Source organism: Macrotis lagotis, chromosome 1, assembly GCF_037893015.1.
Source record: "Macrotis lagotis isolate mMagLag1 chromosome 1, bilby.v1.9.chrom.fasta, whole genome shotgun sequence".
In the NCBI taxonomy this organism is placed as follows: domain Eukaryota; kingdom Metazoa; phylum Chordata; class Mammalia; order Peramelemorphia; family Peramelidae; genus Macrotis; species Macrotis lagotis.
This window is the reverse complement of record NC_133658.1, coordinates 479,762,482-479,784,601: the sequence shown is the minus strand read 5'-3', so window position 1 is coordinate 479,784,601 and position 22,120 is coordinate 479,762,482. Positions and strand designations below refer to the sequence as shown.

At 36.3% G+C, this 22,120-nt stretch overlaps 1 protein-coding gene across 1 annotated transcript in view; it reads right to left on the bottom strand.

The window, feature by feature from the left end:
- SLC9A7 (solute carrier family 9 member A7) overlaps positions 1 to 22,120 on the bottom strand; it is a 203,715-nt gene that overhangs the window by 66,048 nt on the left and 115,547 nt on the right. Inside the window, exons 6-11 of the mRNA XM_074213704.1 lie at positions 16,873 to 16,978; positions 15,805 to 15,946; positions 10,507 to 10,612; positions 8,135 to 8,223; positions 7,847 to 7,960; positions 372 to 483 (exon numbers count right to left, since the gene is read on the bottom strand). Coding sequence (XP_074069805.1) covers positions 372 to 483; positions 7,847 to 7,960; positions 8,135 to 8,223; positions 10,507 to 10,612; positions 15,805 to 15,946; positions 16,873 to 16,978 — 669 coding nt within the window. The remainder of the gene's footprint in view (positions 1 to 371; positions 484 to 7,846; positions 7,961 to 8,134; positions 8,224 to 10,506; positions 10,613 to 15,804; positions 15,947 to 16,872; positions 16,979 to 22,120) is intronic.

Here is a 22,120-nt window from a genome sequence, read left to right as displayed (position 1 = left end):
CTTGCCCAGGGTCAACTAGTATCTGAAGTTGGATCTGAACTCTGGAAGAAGAGTATTCTTGAATTCAGGGTTGGCACTTTATCCACTGCATCACTTAACTGCCCTTTATATAGCATACAGCAAAGTTAAATGATTTCTCAAAAGTCACACAGGTATTTCATAATAACTTTCCCTCCCCTACATCATCCTGACTCCAAGTCCAGAGCTCTTTTCACTATACAGTGGTTCTATATTGATCTATAGCTCTATATAGGTGATACAAAACAGAATCCAAAGATCCTTGACTTAGAAGAGCTTACAAATTATATATAAAGTACACCATTTGGATCACTTAATTAACATTCAAGTAAACTTAAAAAAAAAACCCTTACCTGAAAACATCATCATGTGCTGAAAGTTCCAGCCAATCTTATGTCTTCTACCCAGATTCAAGAAGAAGGAGAGAGGGTAAATGTGGGCAGCTCTTCCCAGGAAGATTGCAATCTGATCACCAAATGGAGGTTAAGAATCCACTAAGTTTTTGATAGAACACTTCAAGTTACTTCCAACAAAGCAAAGGATTTTGTAATTTCTTCCTACCTTGCTGGGATCAGGAGGAGAAAGGGCTTATATCATTCAGTCTCCTCTAAATTCAACAATTAACACTGGATTTCCCATCTTCCTCACTACTCCCTACCACTCCAAACTGTTGGTTAATTGATCAGTAGTTTTTACATTACTAATGAAAAAGCAATGAAACAATTTAGCCTGAAAACTGGTCCTAATATCCAGCTTCAATTTCAACTACTTCCATTAGCAATGAATTCTGACTAGACACTGGACCTCCACTCCCACAGAAGCTATGTCCTAAGCTTTGAAACATATTTTAAAACAGTATCTATCACATAAGGTAGCTCACAGCTGATGAACTTATATTTAAAATAATTATCTAATAATGGGCAAAGTATTTGGATAGGCACAAGGTCAGCAGGGTGTGAAGCATCAAAGTCATTTGGCAAGACCTTTAGAGCATTATTTTCTTGAAGGAAAATTAAGGAGGAAAAAATCTTTCCCTAAAGCCAAATGCTAAAGAACTCAGGGTAAAAGAGGGAATTCTGTAAACAGAAAGGTCTTTAATGACTAGGAATGTCTAGTAAAATTAAGGAAAAGTTGTCTCAAAGAATTTACAGTAATCAAGGTAGTATGTCTGATTACACACAAGCAGTTGATAAATGATAAGGAAGGGAAGAGAATGATTTCCTTTGGTAATAGTCCAAGTGACATTATGATATTCAAAAGAGGATACCAGTCATCAAGTATTAAATCTTTGAGACATGGGAATGGAAGGGGGTTAACTCTATAGCTGACATATTGTTGATGTTGTTTGTCCTTTGATCTTGAAGAGGACCTTGACATCAGGGAGTTGATACCATGACAAGCAAGTGAATTGAATTTAAGTGAGGAGGGTGGTGAAAAGTCAGTCTCACTTTCTCCTCTAGAGTTTCTAGATGCACAAACTGAGAGCTATTAAAGCCTCTAGTTGAAATGTAAGAATTAGTTGAATCAGTTTTTCAATGCTTCCTGCATTTAATAAGAGCACTGTACAAATTTGGGATTAATCTCTGGTTTGAAGAAAAAGTCATGCTGATATTGAAAGGAAGACTGCCTCCCCCCACCCCCACTTTCATATTCATCAGAGGGTTATCTCTTCCACAGTCAACTAGTGAAATCTTTTTTCCTTCTCTGCCTCAAAGTTATAAGCAACTAGGGAAATCTATACAAATACTCAGAGGAAGGATCAATGCTTGCATAAATGATCCCACAACTACCCAAACACAATTTCCCAGATGTAAAATGTGGATGAAGCCATCAGTGGATGGTTTAAAAGGAGCAATTAATAAACAGGTTAGCCCAGAATTTTGTACCACAAGGACACCAAGGCCAAGTTCCCACAGGATTTCGGAATTGTTGCTTAACATAAGGATAAACTTCTCAATAGTGAGAATGGTCCCAGAGAATAATGAATGGGTTCTCTAGGAAGGTAGTGAATTATTCCTTACTGGAAACTTTCAAGTAGTTGCCAAACAAGGAGGAATGAGTAGCAGTAGTAGTAGTAGTAGTAGTAGTAGTAGTAGTAGTAGTAGTAGTAGTAGTAATAGCTAGCACTTATATAGTACTATAGGTTTTGTAAAGTACTTTTTTAGTAGATTATTTTCAACTTCACACAACCTGTGTAAGATAGATGCTATTATCCCCATTTTAATAATGAAACTGAAGCACAAACAAATTATGAACTTACCTAGGGTCACCCACCTAATAATTAAGTGATGGATACAGAATGTGAATTCAGGTCTACCTGATTCCAAGTCCCTCACTCTATCCACTGCATCAACTAGCTACTTAACTAGATAACCACTGAATGAACTAGCTACTTGACTTGATAACCCAGTTCATCCCACACCAAGTTAACACAAAGAAAGGTATAGTCCAATGTTGCTCATGGTCCTCATCACAATTAAGTTCCATTTTGTTTAAAGCTTTTTACTCTTGAGAATTTTGAGAACTATATCTACATAGGTAGTAACTCTGGCAATCTAAGTTTGGGTTTGTGGATTACTAAAGTTATTAAAGGGGAAGCTAGGTGGTGCAGTATAGAGTTTCAGGAAGCCTTAACTTGATGGAGTTCAAATCTGGCCTCAGACAGTTATTAGCTATGTAACTCTGGAAAACTTAACAATTAGACTCAGTTTCCTTCTCTGTAAAATGAGCTGAAGAAGGAAATGGGAAGAGCTAGATAGGACTGAAAAATGACAGAATCACAAAGTTATTAAAACATGCTTTGCTAAACATGTTCATAATATGCAACAATCAAAAGTGTATTGAAAGGTAGAACTTCATATTTCCTTTTCTCCTAGGGCAAGGCTACAGCTCCAAGGTCACAGGAGACTCCTGACTCATCAGAACTGAACCAAGTGCAGTTTTACATCCTGAGTTCTAAGTTTGTAAAGTCTTCACCTCTACAGGCAATCTTCCCCAAGCCAAAAGACATTTTACTGGAAGAAATAAATCCTCTCCCTCCATTGATACTAAAAAGATAATTTATGAGACCATTGTTCCAGGTTCCATTTCATTTGGTAGAAGCCAAATAAAAACTGAAATATCATTTGTAATGGTAATAATCATGGGTAAGCTGTTCCTTTCCACTCACTATGCAGCTGTATCAAGAATGGAAATGTTTATCTATTTGTCCCACCTTCTTTTTCTTTTTATAAAACCTTCCTCAGTATTTCTCTATCAGTCAATTAGCTCTCTTTGTTCTAGTCTGGTGCTAATGAGGTCAAGGTCTGGGTCTAAGCAAGTCTGGACTCTGATTTGTTCCAAGGCTCCAGTAAACTGTCTTTCAAGTTCCAGCCACTGGCTACAGATGGATGAATAAGGTGATTCATCATTGTTTCTGGAAAAGTAATGGTGAGCTTCTAATGAAGATGCAGGAGAATCAATTCTGTGAAACAATGTCATCAGTCCAGAGTTTAATTAGCCCATAGCAAATATGGAAAACTGGCCATTCAGCCTATTGGGAAAAACTGTTAGAATCTCATATGTATAACCTCTATCAAACACTCTATGTCTTATCCAAACACAGCTTCAGGGTCCTACTGAATTTTTTTTTTTGGGGGGGGCTTAGGCATTTATAGAGTAAGTAACTTTAAAAAAATGGAAATGGTTCTGCCAGGGGGATATAAGCTTTGGTAAATCCTATCAAGTCAAAAAGACTTTGAATATAATTTGGACAAGCTGCAAGTCTATGGACTGAGGATGAGTCTAGTTTAGGTCAGAAATCCTGATAAGCAGATTAGATTGACCACAGAGTGATGCATTTCAGAGAAAAACAACTCTCAGAATATTATCTCTTCTAAAGTCATCTCTTCTCATGTTGCATTTCATCTACTCTATATATACCTAACCATGTTGTTGCTCTCATTATAATGTAAGTTCCCAGATCCATGGTGAAAAACTCATAAAGAAATGGGAGCCACTGAACAGTGCAGTGTACAAAAACCCTTATGGGCTATAATATTGACTTAGAAAATCACATACCAATTTCATCTTTGTCATATAATATTTTTATTTATTTTATCATATATTTCCCAGTTTTATATTAATCTGGTTTAGGTGTACTTGAAAGTGTTGCGGGCTATACATGGTCTGTGTTTGACCTCGGTCCTAGAGGAGAGCAATTTTTTTTGTCTGTTTTTCTATCTCCAAAGTTTAATACAGGGCCAAGCACATGCTATGTGCTTCAGAATGCTTGCTTGATGCTAAGCAACCAAGAGATTGAGACATCTGGCCTAGGAAGCAGTTAAATTAATGAAATTACAGACCCTTAAATTTTTCTAATAAGCAAAAACAGGCATTTCTATGAAACTTGATCAATTACCACAAGGCAAAGATCATACTATACTAGAGAAAAGAGAACTTTATAGATGATCTAGCTCAATGTCTGTCTACATTTTACAAATGAAGAAACTGAGCCTGGGATCACATAGTAAAAACCTATATCAAGTATTCTTTTCTCCAAGTTGAGGATGCAATCATTGGGACACCCAGATACTCATTAAGTCACTTGGACAAGTTCACATAGCTAACAAAGCAGGAGTGCTGGGATTTAAATGCAGACCCTGCTTATTATAATAATTATTTGCAAAAAAGATTACTGTGCAAATAATTGTAGTTATGGACCTTTACCTGCTGCAAAGGAGGAAAAAATAGAAAATTCTATAGAGCCTGGTAACCTCCTCCAAATGAAATAAAAATACACTGACACATTACCCCTTCAATCCAAAGATCAAAGTAAGGATGGTGAGAAATATATTGAAAAATATAGATCAGAAATAAGAAATAAGAGAAATCAGAGCCTTGAAGATTATATATTCATGCCTATATGTCATAGATATTTTCTTTTGAAAAAAGGATCTGTAGCCATTAGATAGTTCCAAGTACCAAAAAATGAAATTCATTCCTGATATAGGAGTTATTCATGAATCTATCCATGTACAGTTGGAACTCTGATTTGTTAATGCAATGATAAGGATTAATACAAAGATAGAATAGGAATAGGAGGAAAAGAGAGGGTGTGAAATTAAAAGAATTCCAATCTGACCTACTTAAATAGGCTAGTGATGGTGAAAAATCAAATATGGATGAAAGAAATGACACACAGATTGAATACAATAACAACAAAGAGAATAGAAACAAATACATTGCTCTAACAAAGAGATCAAAAGAGATTATCTTAGTCAGCAACATTTGACTTTGTTGTCAAGCAGAAACATATGGCCTTTGGTTTAATTACAAACTCATTTGTCGGATATTGCAGGGAAAGATAATGGTAGATTATGGTGAGCATTATTCCCTTCTAAGTCAGAGAACAGAAAATATGTTAAAGTTATATTTTAGGAAGTGTGGCAAGAGACTCAACTAAGCAAAGCTACCCCCAAGAGCATTTAAGGACAAAATGAAGAGAACAGCTAACAAGAACGATGAAAACAATTAGCAAAGATTTTTATAATAAACTTTTAAAAAATAAAATCATCAAAAACAGTAGTAGTACTTATCATCACAGTTCCAAATGGTGTTACAGAGGTCAAAATGCTACTAACACGTACAAAAATGAGGAAAACAGCTGATTTAGAGTAAGTGTACAGACCTGAGGGAAGTAATATAATTGTAAGGATGAAGAAGGATCAATTCCCAAGCTATCTGAAGGAAGGAAAAATACCAAATGAATGGAAAAAAAAATCTTGGATCTCATTACTATTGAAAAAAAGGCAACTAGGAAAAGGTAACAATCATTCATTCATTCATTCAGGCAAGGCAATGGGGTTAAGTGACTTGCCCAAGGCCACACAGCTAGGTAATTATTAAGTGTCTGAGGCTGGATTTGAACTCAGGTACTCCTGACTCCAGGGCCGGTGCTCTACTCATTGCACCACCTAGATGCCCCAAAAAGGTAACAATTATTCATCCAGATGCCTACTCTCCCAACTATATAAAATCTTTATGAAAATCATCATACAGATCAGGGTATTCCTGATGAAACTAATAGTATGTAGCAGGTGGGCTTTTATAATTGATAAGCTACAAAAGACAATTTTTACTGCCACTGACTAAAAGATGTAGAAATACTAGCTCACATTGTGTTTTCTGTTTGCTGATTATAATAAAAATTTGGTTCGGCAGAACAAAAGAACTACCTTAAAGGCTCTCTTTTAACAAAGTATATCCTGTTCATGTTAAAATTATTCAAAATTTCTTGAAATATATAAAAAAGAACATTGTTCAAGGATCCTCTGATTTACACATATCAATCAAGATTGATTTGAGGATATTTGCCAATTTTTCCAATGTTTATTTTCTTACCACTGTCATGAATAAAAAAGCACAAGTTAAAGATGAATTCTTTTTTTTTTTTTGGCTTTTTTGCAAGGCAAAGGGGTTAATTCACCCAGCTAGGTAATTATTAAATGTTTGAGGCTAGATTTGAACTCAGGCTCCAGGGCTGGTACTCTATCCACTACACCACCTAACTGTCCTTTAAAGAAGGATTCTTAATGAATTTTGGAGTATCCCAGATAACTCTGGCTTGTAGAAACCATTATACTAATTGCTACAGACTTCCTGGAAAACTGGAAGATATCTGTAACCACTCCAAAGTCTCTGCCCTAACCTTTCACACAGGAAATACAAAGTAGATGAGGAACGTCAATTGTCCAGAAAAACCAATCTATCATTTGTATTATATATATATATATATATATATATATATATATATATATATATATATACATATATATATATATATACACATATACACACACACATATATGGATATATATACACACACATATGTATATATATTATACATACACACAATTTAAAACACACCACTGTGTGTATGATTTGCCCAATATGTATGTAATTGCATATAAATAAAAACATACATGTGGTTATACCACACATATGCATACACATACATGTATGTATACATACAATGGTTAGACAACAGAAAAGGTTAACAGTTTGAGCTAAGATTTCAACAGGGGGTACACAACAGGTAGTATTGCAAAGTGTCTATAATTGATTCCAAACTTCTCCTGGAAACAAAAGCCATCTATTTATTGTCAATATTTTATTAGTGTCACTGTGGGGAAATAAAAGTCGTAGAGCTACAGGTTCTGAAGAACTGAGTTTCCTTAAAGGGCACTGGGAGAAGTATATGATGGGCATGAGCTCTCCAAAAATGTACAACCACTTTTGAATTTAATCTACAGATTAACACTTTAAGTATAGGCAATCAACAAAACAATAAAACCAAGACCTTATTTGTAACATTTTCTAATTTCCAAGGTGTAAATACTCATCCTGAAAAATAAAAAAAAAGTTGGCTTTGGTTGAGCTGGCTCCAGCTATCTATCCAGAAAGATAATCTGTAACTCAAGATGGAGAACAGTACAAAACTGTTACATGTTATATGTGTTTGTTTGGGGGAGGACCTAAGAGGGGGGAAGAAGTGAGGAAGGAGGGAGCAGAAATCATCCATCTAAAGCTGCTACAATAGCAAAGAATTCTGTAATAAAGATAGAAGCTACAAATTATCTGGGTAAATTTATTCCTGTTTAGTATCACCTGTTCCAAAGACTCCTTTTGCTAGTTAAAGGATTGTGATTCTTGTTATCACAGAAGAGAAGAAACTTTAGGCACCTAATCAAACCTTCCCAGTACAGGCATCCTTCCTATATTAGTTCTGAAAATTTATCCCTTAAATAATCCTTGTAAAAAGAAATATCTGTTTTTAAAAAAAGGATACAAAAGCTCCAATAATGAATATCGGACTGAAAATGTGCTTCTGGAAGGTGAAGAGGGCTAAGCCCATGTAGGAAAATATGAAATTTTCTGCCAGGAAGTGGAGTACTTCAAAAAGCTGCAAAGATTTAAGGGCAGGAAACAGGAAAAAACAAATGTATAAATATATATAAAATATAACATTCAGATATACATATATAATGTGTTGATTTTCCTTTACTTTTAAGAAAGAACTAAAATCATTTGCATTTCTTTTTATTTATTAGGATGACCTCTCTCAAATCTTACTCACTTGCTTGGTTCGACTTCTTGACTCCACTGATAGATTGTTATAGGTATAATGAGCTTGGGTAATTCCACAAAAGAGGACAGCAACAACACCTGTCAAGAAACATTGAGGGAGAGGAGGGAAAGAAAAGAGACTGAGTCAAAAAAGGGGGAGTAAGAAAAAAACTAAAAAAACTCCCTACTGATGAAATGGGTGAATCAGGTAAGGTCAAACAGAAAACTTTTTCTGAACTTAAAAGAAAAGTTATAGGGAAATGTCCACCTCTATCCATTCCTTTCTAAATTCTATTCATTCTTTAAGTCCCATTTCCCTAGCTACTAGATTAGCTATCTCCCTCCAGGGAATGTCTAAAATATTTATTGTCTAAACCACTGGCTGAGCATTTAATTATTGTCTTGTAAGTTATCACAGGAGAGTGTTGCTTTAATCTAGTTTAGCAAGCTTAAATTCCTTGAGGGTGGGGTGTAGGTTTAATTTATCTTTGTGTCTCCTAGAGCTCACTGAATACCCTGTATACAAACATTTTATAATCAAAAGCTTTGAAGATTATGTCTATACTGTTTAGTCCATTTCCCAAAAATACTTAATTGTAAGACCAGCCTAAGACCTTCCCCTCTCCCACCAACAAAAAACAAATGGTTCAATATTGCCTCATTTAGTTAAACTCTAACCTGAGTTTATTATAACTACTATTCAATGTAAGGTCTCTTACACAATGAGGCATTATATACACACACACACACATATATGACCATATATGTCATATCAAAAAGGGAAGGATGCAATGCTGCATAGAAACATATCATGTAAGATACGTGAATACATTTAGAGTCTGTTTGGACTGCTTGGATCATGCTACAAATTTGAAACTGCTTGAGTTCAACTAAGGCTTTTTTTTTTTAGGTTTTTGCAAGGCAAAGGGGGTTAAGTGGCTTGCCCAAGGCCACACAGCTAGGTAATTATTAAGTGTCTGAGACCGGATTTGAACCCAGGTACTCCTGACTCCAAGGCCGGTGCTTTATCCAGTATGCTCTTATGGTAATTGGGAAAGTAGAGATAAGTAAACAATTCAAGTAAGGAATTAAGACTCTTTCACTTTACAAAACTGATGACATTGGTGGTCCTTTTCTTCCAAGAGCTCTCAGAATCCATGATGGAACAGATGACCTAGCAATATTTATGTATATATGAAGAGGCAAAATATGCATTAGAAAGGGAAAAATGGGCAATGACAAACTGAAAGACATCCAGATATTTGTGAGATTTAAAAATGCAGAACTCAATGGAAAATTTGAGATATCTATCTATCTATCTATCTATCTATCTATCTAATTCAGAAGCAATAAGGAAAACTGTAAAAACCAATAATAAACTGTTTAATTCATCTATGTGAAAATATCAATATTCTTGGGATTGTCATCATTACCTGATGTAGCTTGAAAAAAATATTGGGCCTGAAATGAATATGATAGGGTGATTCTAAATAAACAAAGAGGTGGAAAGGAATAACTGATATAGAGGAAACAGGTAGGGATAGTGCTGGGATCTTACTCATATTGTATCTGATTAAAGAGGGAACAATATGAAAGGGTATCATTATTTTTCTATTCTATGTTATGAAATGTTTGCTTTACTTATTAAATTCAGGAAAAATAACTTTTTAAAAGAGAAAGGAAACATTCTTTCCCTTGGACTCGTCTATGTAAGGTGTTTGTATGCATATGTGTTTTCATTAGGGAGGGAAACATTCTCACTAAATCTCTTTAGCTACAAAATGTCTATTTAAGGCTTAAATTTAATGCTCAAAGATTAGATTCAGAAAGGGATCTATCTTAGTTATAAAATAGAATAAGTTGGGACCTTTAAAAAAAAACCAAGGTTTTTAGGAAGACATAAACACCACAATGGACCAGAACTTTCTAAAAACAATATCTAGGGGCGGCTAGGTGGCATAGTGGATAAAGCACCAGACCTGGAGTCAGGAGTACCTGGGTTCAAATTCGGTCTCAGACACTTAATAATTACCTAGCTGTGTGGCCACTGCCTTGCAAAAAAAACAACAACTAAAAAATAAAAACAATATCTAAAAAGCATCCATCCAAGGAGTCAATTAAATTAATTCCTTTGTGGTCAATTTTCACAGAAGGTTACACCCTTTTGTTAATGGGAGCCTACATGCAAAGAGAGATAATCAAGAAAAAGAGAGTTGGTCCTGGGGTCAGAGAGCCTTCAAATCCTTGCTCCTTTCACTGCCAGTGTGAACTTGAGGAAATCATTTAACTTTCCTGGGTGTCCGTTTCCTCGTCTGTAAAATGAGGGAGGCTTAATTGGATGGTTCCTTGAGGCACCTTCAATCTCTCATTCTATGAACTCACCTGTAAACCCACAAGCTTCTGCTAAAAGGAAGGTACTCCAAGACATCAAGAAAAAGAGAGCCGTCTCCAGCAGGGGGAAGCAGTGAAGCTTGGTAAACTTGGTCACGTTAGCTTCTGTTAAGGATTGGTTTATAAGCAATTTTGGACTGAAGTACAAAGAAACAAAGCATTAACCTGATCTTCCCCTATTCCTCCCCTGCTAACAAAAAATCTATACACACTTCCCTCTCAACTTCCCAATTGTACAGTTGGGTTACTGAGAATTTTTAAAAAATATTATACTCAAAATTCAACCATTAAGAAAATCTGACTTTTATTTTTTGTGTGCCTGGAAAAACCTCAGTTCAAGTTCTCCCTTCTAGAAAAGTTTTTTTTTGATTTTGCTAGTCAATGGGTTATTAAGTGATTTGCCCAGGGTCACACAGCTAGGTAATTATTAAGTGTCTGAGGCTGGATTTGAACTCAGGTCCTCCTTACTCCAGGGCCAGTGCATTATCCATTGTGCCACCTAGCTGCCCCCATAAGACCTTTGCTTGTATTACTTCCCCTCCACCCCATTCTGGAGTGAGGGAAATTTATAAATTCTATTTCTTTACCAATTTACTTATCATTTCCAACAGTAGTATGTCAACTTCTAAAACTGGGGAACTGTTTTCATTTTTGTCTTGTCCCCAAAAGCACAGTGCCTGGGACATAGGATAAGGATGGAGATGAGCCAGGGCATGATTTAATCAATATCGGAACTTCTAGGTAAGAAAACTCCCTCTTATAATGAAGGTTGGCACTTTTTCTGTAATTTGTTGAGGCAGTAAGTCATTTGCAGTGGAAAAAGCACTGATCTTAGAGTCCAGAAGACCAGAGTTTGAAGCCAAACGTTGACCAAGTCACTTAACCCTGACTACCTCACATTCAGGGACATCTCCAGGCATCCTACTTCATATCTAGTCACTGGACCTAGAAGTCTCTGAAGGAAAACGTGAGGTTGGTGACTTAGCACAACACTTCCTCATGCAAATCCAATAGCTTGTCATGACATCCCCTCCCTGATGTCATGGTTTTCTTCAAAACATACCACCTGAACAATGTGGTATTTGATTTAGTGCCAAATGAATAGTAATTTGTTGTTGTTGTCCAGTTGTGTCCGATTCCCATTTGTGGTCTTGACAAAAATACCATAGCCGTTTGCTGTTTCCTTCTTCAGATGAGGAAACTGAGGTAAACAGGTTTAAGTGATTTGTCCAGGGTCACACAACTTCTAAGTGTGAGGCTGGATTTGAAGTTAGAAGGATAGTCTTCCAAACTCTAAACCAGGTACTCTTAAGCACTGTACTACAGGTATAGAGCTCTTCAATATGTGGCACTAGGCTCAGATGGCTCTGGAGGAGAAAATGAATCTGGTCACTTTACACTACTCTCCCTTACTTATGGTTTTCTTCAAGAATGAAGGACAAACAACACCACCTGGTCCCATCACATCGTTCAAGCTTTCTTATACCATATTTTCTTCCTCACACTCTATGATCAAACTACATTGATTTACTTGAAGTTCCTACAATACTCAATTTTCCCATCTCCAAATCCTTATCTTAAATGTCCCCCATGCCTGGAAAGCTCTCCTCTTTCTGGCCTTTTTTTTTTGGTTGTTTTGTTATTTTTTTAGTTTTAGCAAGGCAAATGGGGTTAAGTGGCTTGCCCAAGGCCACACAGCTAGGTAATTAAGTGTCTAAGGCTGGATTTGAACTCAAGTACTCCTGACTCCTAGGGCTGGTGCTCTATCCTGGCCTTTTTTCAAAGCTCAGCTCAAATCGTTACATCTGAAGGAGGTCTTTCCTGGCCTCCCCTCTTCTCCCAAGTTACTAATGTCTTTGAGGTGAAACTCATCTTCTCTTGCATATAGATAGGTATTTACAAGTTATCTCCTTCAATAGGATATATATGCCCTTTGAGAGCTGGGACTCTTTCTCTGCCCTTCTTCCTATCTCCAAAGCAAGTAGCTCAGGACTTGGTATATTAGTAGCCTTACTTAATAAATGGCTGCCCCTGCTGCATCTTCATTTTATTATCTGTGGGTGCACTATTCTTTTGGCTTATTTCACTCTCTTGTACTGCAGTAATTTGTAAACCTATCTATTTCTCTCATGTAGGTTATAGGCTCCTCAAGGGCAAGAACTGAACCTTCATTCAACTTTGAATCTATTGCATCCAGGACAATACCTATTACAGAGCAGACACTAAATGGCTACTGAATTTTGGGGTGGTTTTTTAATAGGAAGAATCTGATTTTTGTGAATTAATCTCCCAGTGATATACATTGTTTGACCAATACACTGATGCTATCGATGTAGAAGACTCATAGCAAGCAGGTAGCAAACAAAAGAATTTATGTGGTCATTCAATCGTGTCTAACTCTTCATGACCCCACTGGTGTTTACTGAGGCAAATAGGGTGAAGTGAAGCCACATTTGAATTTAGATCTATCCACTGTACCACCTAGTAGCTGCCCCAAATAAGCTATTAACAGTAAAAGTCTGCCTTCATATATAGTCCATGCATGTGTCCCTCTACTTCCCAGCAACAGTCTGGCTCCAAAACTCTTTCCCTGGGTGTATATGAACTTCTGACTTAAGAGGCAAAAGATGGAGGGATAGGATAGAGCTAAAGCCACTTGCTATCTGTGTGGCCTTGGGCAAATCTTTCACCCTGCTTGCCTTAATTTCCTCATCTGTAAAATGAGTTGGAGAAGGAAATCGTTGTCAAGAAAACTCCAAATGGGGTCAAGAAGAGTCAGACAAAACTGAACAATAACAACAAATGTGACAAGTACTATGCTAAGTACTGTGTGATACTAAGAAGTGTGTGTGTATTTTGAATAAGGCAAATAATCAGAAATTATCAGAATAAATGGGAAACAAATGAAGATGTAAAAATAAAATAAATGAACCTCAGTATTCTATGGTCACATGTCTGTATTCAATCTTTTAAAATAGCTGATAAAATACCACTACAGTTCAAATTTGGAAAGCCTCAGGTTCTAATTCATTATTGTGATCTTGTTAGGACATTACTGAAGCCAAAAGCAGTGAAGTTTTTTGGCTTTACAAAGACAACAGTGGAGAATCCAGGGATGAAATAATTATTATAAGAGTTAGCTCTCAATTCTTAAATGCAAGTAAATCTGCCAGTAATTAGCTCTGCAACCTCATGGGATTCATTAAATACCTCTGGGACTCACTTTCCTCATTTGCAAAATGGGGAAGATGAAGCATTAAGCAAAGTGACTGCTGAAATTCAATGATTTTACAATTTTATGATTAGGGGATGAAATGAAGCTTGTACCACTGGTGAGTTGGCAGCTGAAGGAAGGAGGGAAGATTGCTCTAAAACAAAAAAAAGCTGACAATTTGATCTCCATCTATGCTTATTATGGGGAGATTTGCAATGACTACAGTGACTCAGCAAAACAGTATCTCTGTCACAAAATGGCACTGAATCTTTCCAAATATTCCCTCATTTCCAAAGAAGCCTGTGAAAAATCTCCCCAAAGAAACTGTTCTGGAGTTCATGAACCTGATGATGAAGGCAGCCCTTTCCCTGCTTATTGATGGTAGTAAAAATAAAGTAGGAATTATGAAGATAAATATTCTTTATAATATACAATGATAAAGCATAATGAAACCAATTTTATATACTTGGTGGCTATGTTACCTTGTTCTGTTGATTTACAGACACTTTAAAAAGCTTTGTATTAGGCAGGCAAATTATTTATGGCTGTAGTAAATATGAGATTTATGGTTTGTCCCTGGAAATAGAGGTGACCAGCCATTTAGTGAGAATGAGATACAACAGATGGAGAGTCTGAACACTACATTAGCAATAATAATACCAATTTATAGTTTCTTAAGGCATCTGCAAAGTACTTTCAAATGTCATCTCATTTTATCTTCATCCTGGGAAACAAGTACTATTATTATTATTATTATCACAATCTTACTCATGAGGAAACTGAGGGTGAGAGTAGTTAAATAGCTTGCCCATGGACACAAAGCAATTAAGTGTCTGAGGCTGTATTTGAACAGTCATTCTAACTCTAAACTCAGTATTTTACCCTCTGGATATTAAAACAATCAGAGGAAGACCTCCAAGACACTGGGTTTTATGGAAGACAGAGATAATAATCATGCGGGGCAGTTCATCTATATCAGCAGACAGCCACACCCATGAGATTACAAATCTAGTTTGAAGACAGTCATTTTATTTGTAGTTACTTCCAACCAGACTCAGAAATGGCATCCTTGGTTAGGAATAGACCCCTCACCCCCACTTCTTTGGATTATAAGAGGTGTGACCTGGCCAGGTTACTTTACTTTTCAGTGTTCCAGGAAACATGCTAAGATTACAAGTTCCAGATCTCAGCGTTTTCCTTACAATGACAAAATCACAAGTCTTCTTCAAAAAAAAGGGGGGGGGGTTATAGTCTACGATATACCAGTCAAAATGCCTTTCCAAAATCTGGACTGCAGTGGTCATTAGTATGCTATTATATGTAACTTCTTAGGCTAAGGGCAGCAAGATGGTCCAGTGAGTAGAGCATTGACCCTAAAGTCAGGAGGACCTGAATTCAAATTCAGTTTTAGACTCTAGTGATTTTGGACAAGTTACTTGATCTTGATCATCTCACATCCAGGGCTACTCTCCAGTTGTCCTGATTCATATCTGGCCACTAGACCCAGATATCTCTAGAGAGAACGTGAGACTGGTGACAGCATAAGCATAGCATCCCCTTCACTCAAATCCAATTCAGATGGATATCATGGCATCATCTCCCAGATGTCATCATCTTCTTTGAGAACAAAGAACAAATATCATCTATTTCTCAAGTTATGTTTTCCAGGAACAAAACCATCCAAAACTACAAGAACATGGCTAAACTTTCCCCTGAGGCACAAAAATCATTTTCAAGGGGGGGGGGGGAGGAGAAGAAGAAGAATGTAATCCAGATGCCTGTGGCAGGAGTGGAGGCCAGACAAACATTTAGATATTCACAGGCAAAAAGGCATGAGAGAGAAAACTTACTGATGATAGAGGGTGACAAATATCCCAAGTGCTCTTCCCTATATGTGTGTGTGATAAACCTTTAGTATCTGTATGATAAACCCTAAAAGCAGGCTGAGATACTCTCTTTCATCAAGACATTTCAAGAGGAATCTAATCCAATTGAATACTAATTCAACACACTTTCTTTTCAAAGTCTAATGCAACATAAAGTCAGAGCTAGGAAAAAACCACAGAAAAGGATATTAGAGCTGTCACGACTCCAGTCACTGCTCCCATGGCAAAAGAACCACTGAATATTCCCAAGAACACTCCTACAGATTTAAAGAATGCTGCTGCATCAAAAGCATGGGTATTCAACCCAGTTGGCTGGTAGGCAACAATAGACCTAGTGTTTGAAGAAAGATGAGAAATTAAAAAAACAAACAAGGTCAGATAAGATCAGATAAAAAAATACATTTTAAATGCTTCCATCATTAAAAGAGAAAAAAAAGAGCAGACTAATGAATTAGGTCAGCAATGAAAATAACTAGAAAACGAAAAACATTAAAAATTCCAAATTAAACACTAAATTGGAAATACAAAAAATTAAAGGTGACATTAATAAAATTGAAAGTAAAAAAACACACTGATTAATAAAACTAGGAGTTAGTTTTAGGAAAAAACAAACCACATAGAAGAGTAATTGGTTAATTTGATTTAAAAAGAGGAGAAAAAATATTACATTTGTTTGAACCAATTTTTTTTGTTTTTTTAGGGTTTTTTTTTTTGGAAGGCAAATGGTTAAGTGGCTTGCCCAAGGCCACACAGCTAGGTAATTATTAAGCATCTGAGGCCAGATTTGAACCCAGGTACTCCTGACTCCAGGGCTGGTGCTTTATCCACTAGTGCCACCTAGCCACCCAGAGCCAATTTTTTCTAAGTACAGCACTATCTTATCTTGTTTTTTTGAAATCCAAGAAAGCTAAATGGCACATTATCAGTCAGTTGACAATTCTTATTTAGAAGAATATGATTCAGTATATGACTATTAAGATGGAAAGACAGAACAGCACAATGAAAAGGGGGTGGCCCCAGAGTTATGAAGACATAAGTTCAAGGTCCACCTCTGACACATACTAGTTGTGAGACCCTGGCCAGGCTACTTTCCAGTGCCCCAAGGAACATACTGTAAGTTCCAAATCTTGGGATTTTCCTTATAATGACGAAATCATAAATCCATTCCAAAAAAAGTGGATACAAATAGACCACAGCCTACAGTATACCAGTCAAGATGCCTTCTCCTTATTATGAATTATTAGTAGTTTTACTTACGAGGATAATACTATGGCTACAGCATCATTTAGTACACTTTCTCCAAAGAGAAGAGCATAGAGGTCCACATCAGCATGTAGTTCATTAAATATGGCCAATACAGTCACTGGAAAAAAGAGCAAGAATACCAATAGATTTATTAGAAAAATTTTATCTTTTTCTCTTATAGACCAAACGAAGTCAGTTTTATTGAAGTTAATCTCTTGCTATAATAATATTTTTATTAAATAGGATTTTTTTTTGCAAGGCAATGGGGTTAAGTGGCTTGCCTAAGGCCACACAGTTAGGTAATTATTAAGTGTCTGAGGCTGGATTTGAACTCAGGTATTCCTGACTCCGGGCAGGTGCTCTATCTACTGTGCCACCTAGCTGCTCCTATAATAATAATAATAATAATAAACAAGTTATTACCTATGCAACAGGTAGCAAAGATATTAACTAATTTGTTTATGGCAGAACAATTCTATGATATTGCTAACCTCCACAAAGTTCTAGTCACAATAGCTAGCACTGTAACAATAAAAGCTAGCATTTGTGTAGTATTTTAGGATTTGCAACATACTTTTCAAACATCTTATTTGATCCTCACTACAACTCCAAGAAGTAGACACTATTATTTTTTCCATTTTATAGATGTGTAAATAGAAGCAGATACGTTATTTGCCCTGAAATACTATAGCTAGTAAATGTCTAAGGCTGGTTTTGAATTCAGCTCTTACTGACTTGAGAGGTAATACTTTATTCATTGAGTCCAGGCAGGTCATCAATTCTGAGAATTTATCAAAGATTACTTTTAGCTACTTCTAAATTTGCCAGAATATAGTATAGAATATCTATCTAGAATGTCTAGAGTTCTAGATAGAATATCTAGATAATTATCTAGAATAACTTTAAGTCAGTTGGGTCCTTGCTAGAGCCAGGAATTCCAGTCAAGACTTAACTACTGGCTTCTGTTGTCTCTGCTGCCTCTGCTGGTGCCCAAGGTCTTTTTGTCTTCTGGTTGCCCAATATCAGTGCTCACTGCTCCATGCCTGCTTGAGGCCATCGTTGCCCTTTTACCTTTTAAGTAAGGATCAGGGTCTGGTCTTATTATCAGCATCTGGGGTCTTCTGGTTATCCAAAAGCTCTCTTTAACAAGCTCATCTATAACCTCATTATAAGGTCTGTCTTGATAGCACCAGCTTCTGACATCTAGACCCACTTCAGACTTATTTATCTGAGATTCTTTTTTCTCTCTCCTTTCTTCTCTTCCTATAAACAATAATATGTCAAATCCCTCTAGAGAGTCTCCCAACTCTTACCCCCCCATTATCAAAGAACCCCCAAAATGCCAATTTGCCTGAGAGAGACACCTTAAGAGGAACCTCAATATTTTGGGGGTAAGAATTCTCCAACATTTTGATTTCACTTCCTATTCCTAAAAATACAGTCTAAAGTCCATTGAAGAGAACTTGAATTCATAGACTGATCTGGTTTTGTTTTTTAATCTTTCAAAGCACTTTCACATCATCTCCCTTTCATGATGAGGCATAATATAGGAACCTAAGATTTAGAACTGGAAAGAATTCATCTGGTCTAACCCCTTCATTTTATAAATAAGAAAACTAGATGTTAAATTACTTGTTCAAACTCATACAGGTATTAAGGTGGCAGCACCATTTGGCATATTTTAAAACTGGCTAAAGAAAATGAGTGAAAATTAGGCCACAGCTCAGATCACTCAAGAGAGTACAAACAGAAATTAGACTTCCCAGTGCCAACAAAAACTTCTTTCTACTTTAAGGCACCAAAAAAAAATGAGAATGGACAGAAATTTGTTATATGTATATTACATATAAGTTACATGAAAATATAAATATATGCTATGTAACTATTATATATAGTTAGAATTTTATGATGTATCATTAGATAATGAGACACATCCTGGTGACATTTCAAAAAGAAAGGCCTGATACACTATTCTAAACATTCAGAACCACCTCACAGATATCAAGAAGGTTCATTCCATGACTTAACAAACTGTGGTATACGTATGTGATGGAACAGTATTGTGCTATTAGAAAACAGGAGGGATGGGAATTCAGGGAAGCCTGGAAAGGTCTGCATGAACTGATGCTGAGACAGATGAGCAGAACAGAAAAATACTGCATACCCTAACAGCAACATGGGGGTGATGATCAACTTAAATGGATTTGCTCATTGCATCATTGCAACAGTCAAGCACAATTCTGGGGTATCTGCGATCAAGAATACCATCTGTATCCAGAGAAAGAATTGTGGGGGTTCAAACAAAAGACTATTAACTTTAATTAAAAAAACCCCATTATCTTATTATGGAATTTTGCTATCTCTTATACTTTATTTTTCTTCCTTAAGAATATGATTCATCTCTCTTCACATTCAACTTAGATCAATGTATACCATGACAAAAAGGTAAAGACTAACAGACTGCCTTCTGTGGGGGTGGGGGTAGGGAAGCAAGATTAGGGGGAAAAATTGTAAAATTCAAAATAAATAAAATCTTTCTAAAAAAAAGGTTCATTCTAATCTGATATCTTTTCCTCCAAAGAGCTTGCCATTTTCACACTACAAATACCAATTATTGACAACCTGATCTTTCGCCTATATGTTCTGATAGAGCTTATCAGGTGACAGAGCAGGGAAAAATTTAATCTTTAGATGTTTTTACACTCTTAGAAAAAGTGTTCCTTATGTGTTAATTTACTTATTAATGTAAGTTAAAGTCACATTTCTGTATTTTCCCTATACATTGAGAGAAAAAGGAAAACCAATAGAACAAATATGTCACCAATCAGATCCACTATAATAACGATAGCTAGCACTTCAAAGTTTGCAAAATGCTTTCCATATGTTATTGATACTCAAAACAATCCCCTGAGATAGGTACCATCTCTTATTGTTTCAATTGTGTCTCATTCTCTGTGACCCCATTTGGGATTTTCTTGGCAAAGATACTGGAGTGGTATGGAACTCTTTTCTCTGGTTCATTTTACAGTTGAGGAAACTGAGGCAAACAAGGAGAAGTGACTTGTCCAGGGTCATGCATCTAGTAAGTTTCTGAGGTCAGATGTGGATTCAGGTCCTCCTGACTCCGTAACTGTTTTCTATCCATCGCTCCACATAGCTCTGCCTCATAGCTATACATGAGCCACCTAGCTGCCCTGATGTTATTATTACATATATATTTTACAGAGGACAAAACTGAGACATAGAGTAGTTAAGTGATACAGCACCATGCTTGTAACATAATATGAGCTTAATGAATGTTTACTGGACTGAATTCACATTTTTACGTTCTTCATCTAATTTGCTGATTTTTACCTTTAACCTGAATTCACTAACTGCATTCATTCAGTTAGTAGGTATGTAAAGTCAAATTAGACCTCAGGCCATAAGACCTCCAAAGGCCAGTGATCTATCTACTGACAATGTAGTCACCAAGCTACAACACTCTATCCTGAATTTATGGATATATCCTGAATTTATCCTAAATTTATTAATTTAGCCAGTATAAGCATTCTGCTTGTCACTTAGCTTTTCAAGAGAAGCTCTAAAAGACTTGAATTTTCACTAATATTCAAATGTATTATCCAAGCTCTTTCAAAATGAATTCACAAAAGTCTTAAAACAAAATTTTAATTGATTCACTTTAAAACATTATGAGAGGGGTGGCTAGGTGTCATAATGGATAAAGCACTGGCCTTGGAGTCAGGAGTACCAGGGTTCAAATCCCCTCTCAGACACTTAATAATTACCTAGCTGTGTGGCCTTGGGCAAGCTACTTAACCCCATTTGCCTTGCAAAAACCTAAAAAAAACCCAAAAAACATTATGAGAGAATCATGCCACTGGAAGGAAACTTAAAGATCTTATAGTATTTTATCTTACAAATAAAGAAACTGAGGCCTAGAGAGACAAAGTGAGTTATACACATAAAGTCACAGAGTCATTGGCAAAATTAGAGCTTAAAGCCAAGGATGACTCCAAACAACTGGTAGCATAGTGGACAGAATGCCAGACATGTAATCAGGAACAGCCGAGGTCAAGTTCAGTTTCAGTTACTGGCTGTGTGATCTTGGGCAAATCCACTTAATCCTAACCCCCTACCTTCCTCATCTGTAAAACAGGGATAATAACAGCACTTAACTCTGAGGATTATTGAAATTATAAAATGAATTATTTGTAGAATACTTGGCAAAATTAAATATTATATAGGGTTTCTTTCCTTACATTGTTCTGCAGCACAGTTAGGAGTTGGAAAGTAAGAAAAAGGAAGGACTGTCCAAAATGATCCAATTCAAAATGCTTGTGAACTGTTGCTCAAACAAACTATTGAACATGCAGCAGTTTGGAGCAGGTAAAGGGTGGACTTTGAGCTTTCTTCTTCATTGTTTCTTATCTTTGGCTGAAAGGGAATCTAATTGGGTCTGCTTTCACTAGGGCTAGAAGAAAGAAATAAATTGGGAGAGAACAGAGATTTCTGTTAAAGCTAAGTATGAAATTAGAAGGATGGATTGTTTATAGAGTCAATTACAAAAAAGGATTCTAAGACCTACTCAAGTATATGTAGAACTGTGGGTCCAGTGGACAGAGCAAAGGCCCGAGTGTCAAGAGAGTTGTGTGCTCATCTTAGGTCTGCCATTATCTTCTTGAATTCAAAGGATTTAAGATAGGAAGCTGGAAAGGTCCTTAATAGTCCAATTCCTTTATTTTTTAAATGAAGAAAGTGAAATCCAGAACAGCTAAGTGACTAGCCAGTGGCAAAGAAACTATTCGATCCCAAGTCCTGGGAAAGCAAATACATTACTCTTTGTACTCAGTGAGGAAATCACAATTTGTCTAGGCATTTGCTTCCATGTCTGAAAATGAAAAGTTTGGGTTAGATTGATTCCTAAGGTCTCTTGTAATTCTATGCCTCTACGGCGCTAATTATAGGTACTAATGGTAACATACCATCTACTCAAAATTTATTCTTGATAATGAAGGACAAGGAAAACAAGGATAATAATGCCAAAAAGTTATTCTCTTTCAACATTCTATCTCTAAATACCGTAACAGGCTGGCCAAAATGAAAAAAAAATGGACGCACTTGAATTTCATCCTTGTATTTCTCCTGCTGACTTTATGTTATTGTTTAAGTCTCCAAACTTAGCCCTAGATTATAAGCTTTTTTTTTAGGTTTTTGCAAGGCAATCGGGGTTAAGTAGCTTGCCCAAGGCCACACAGCT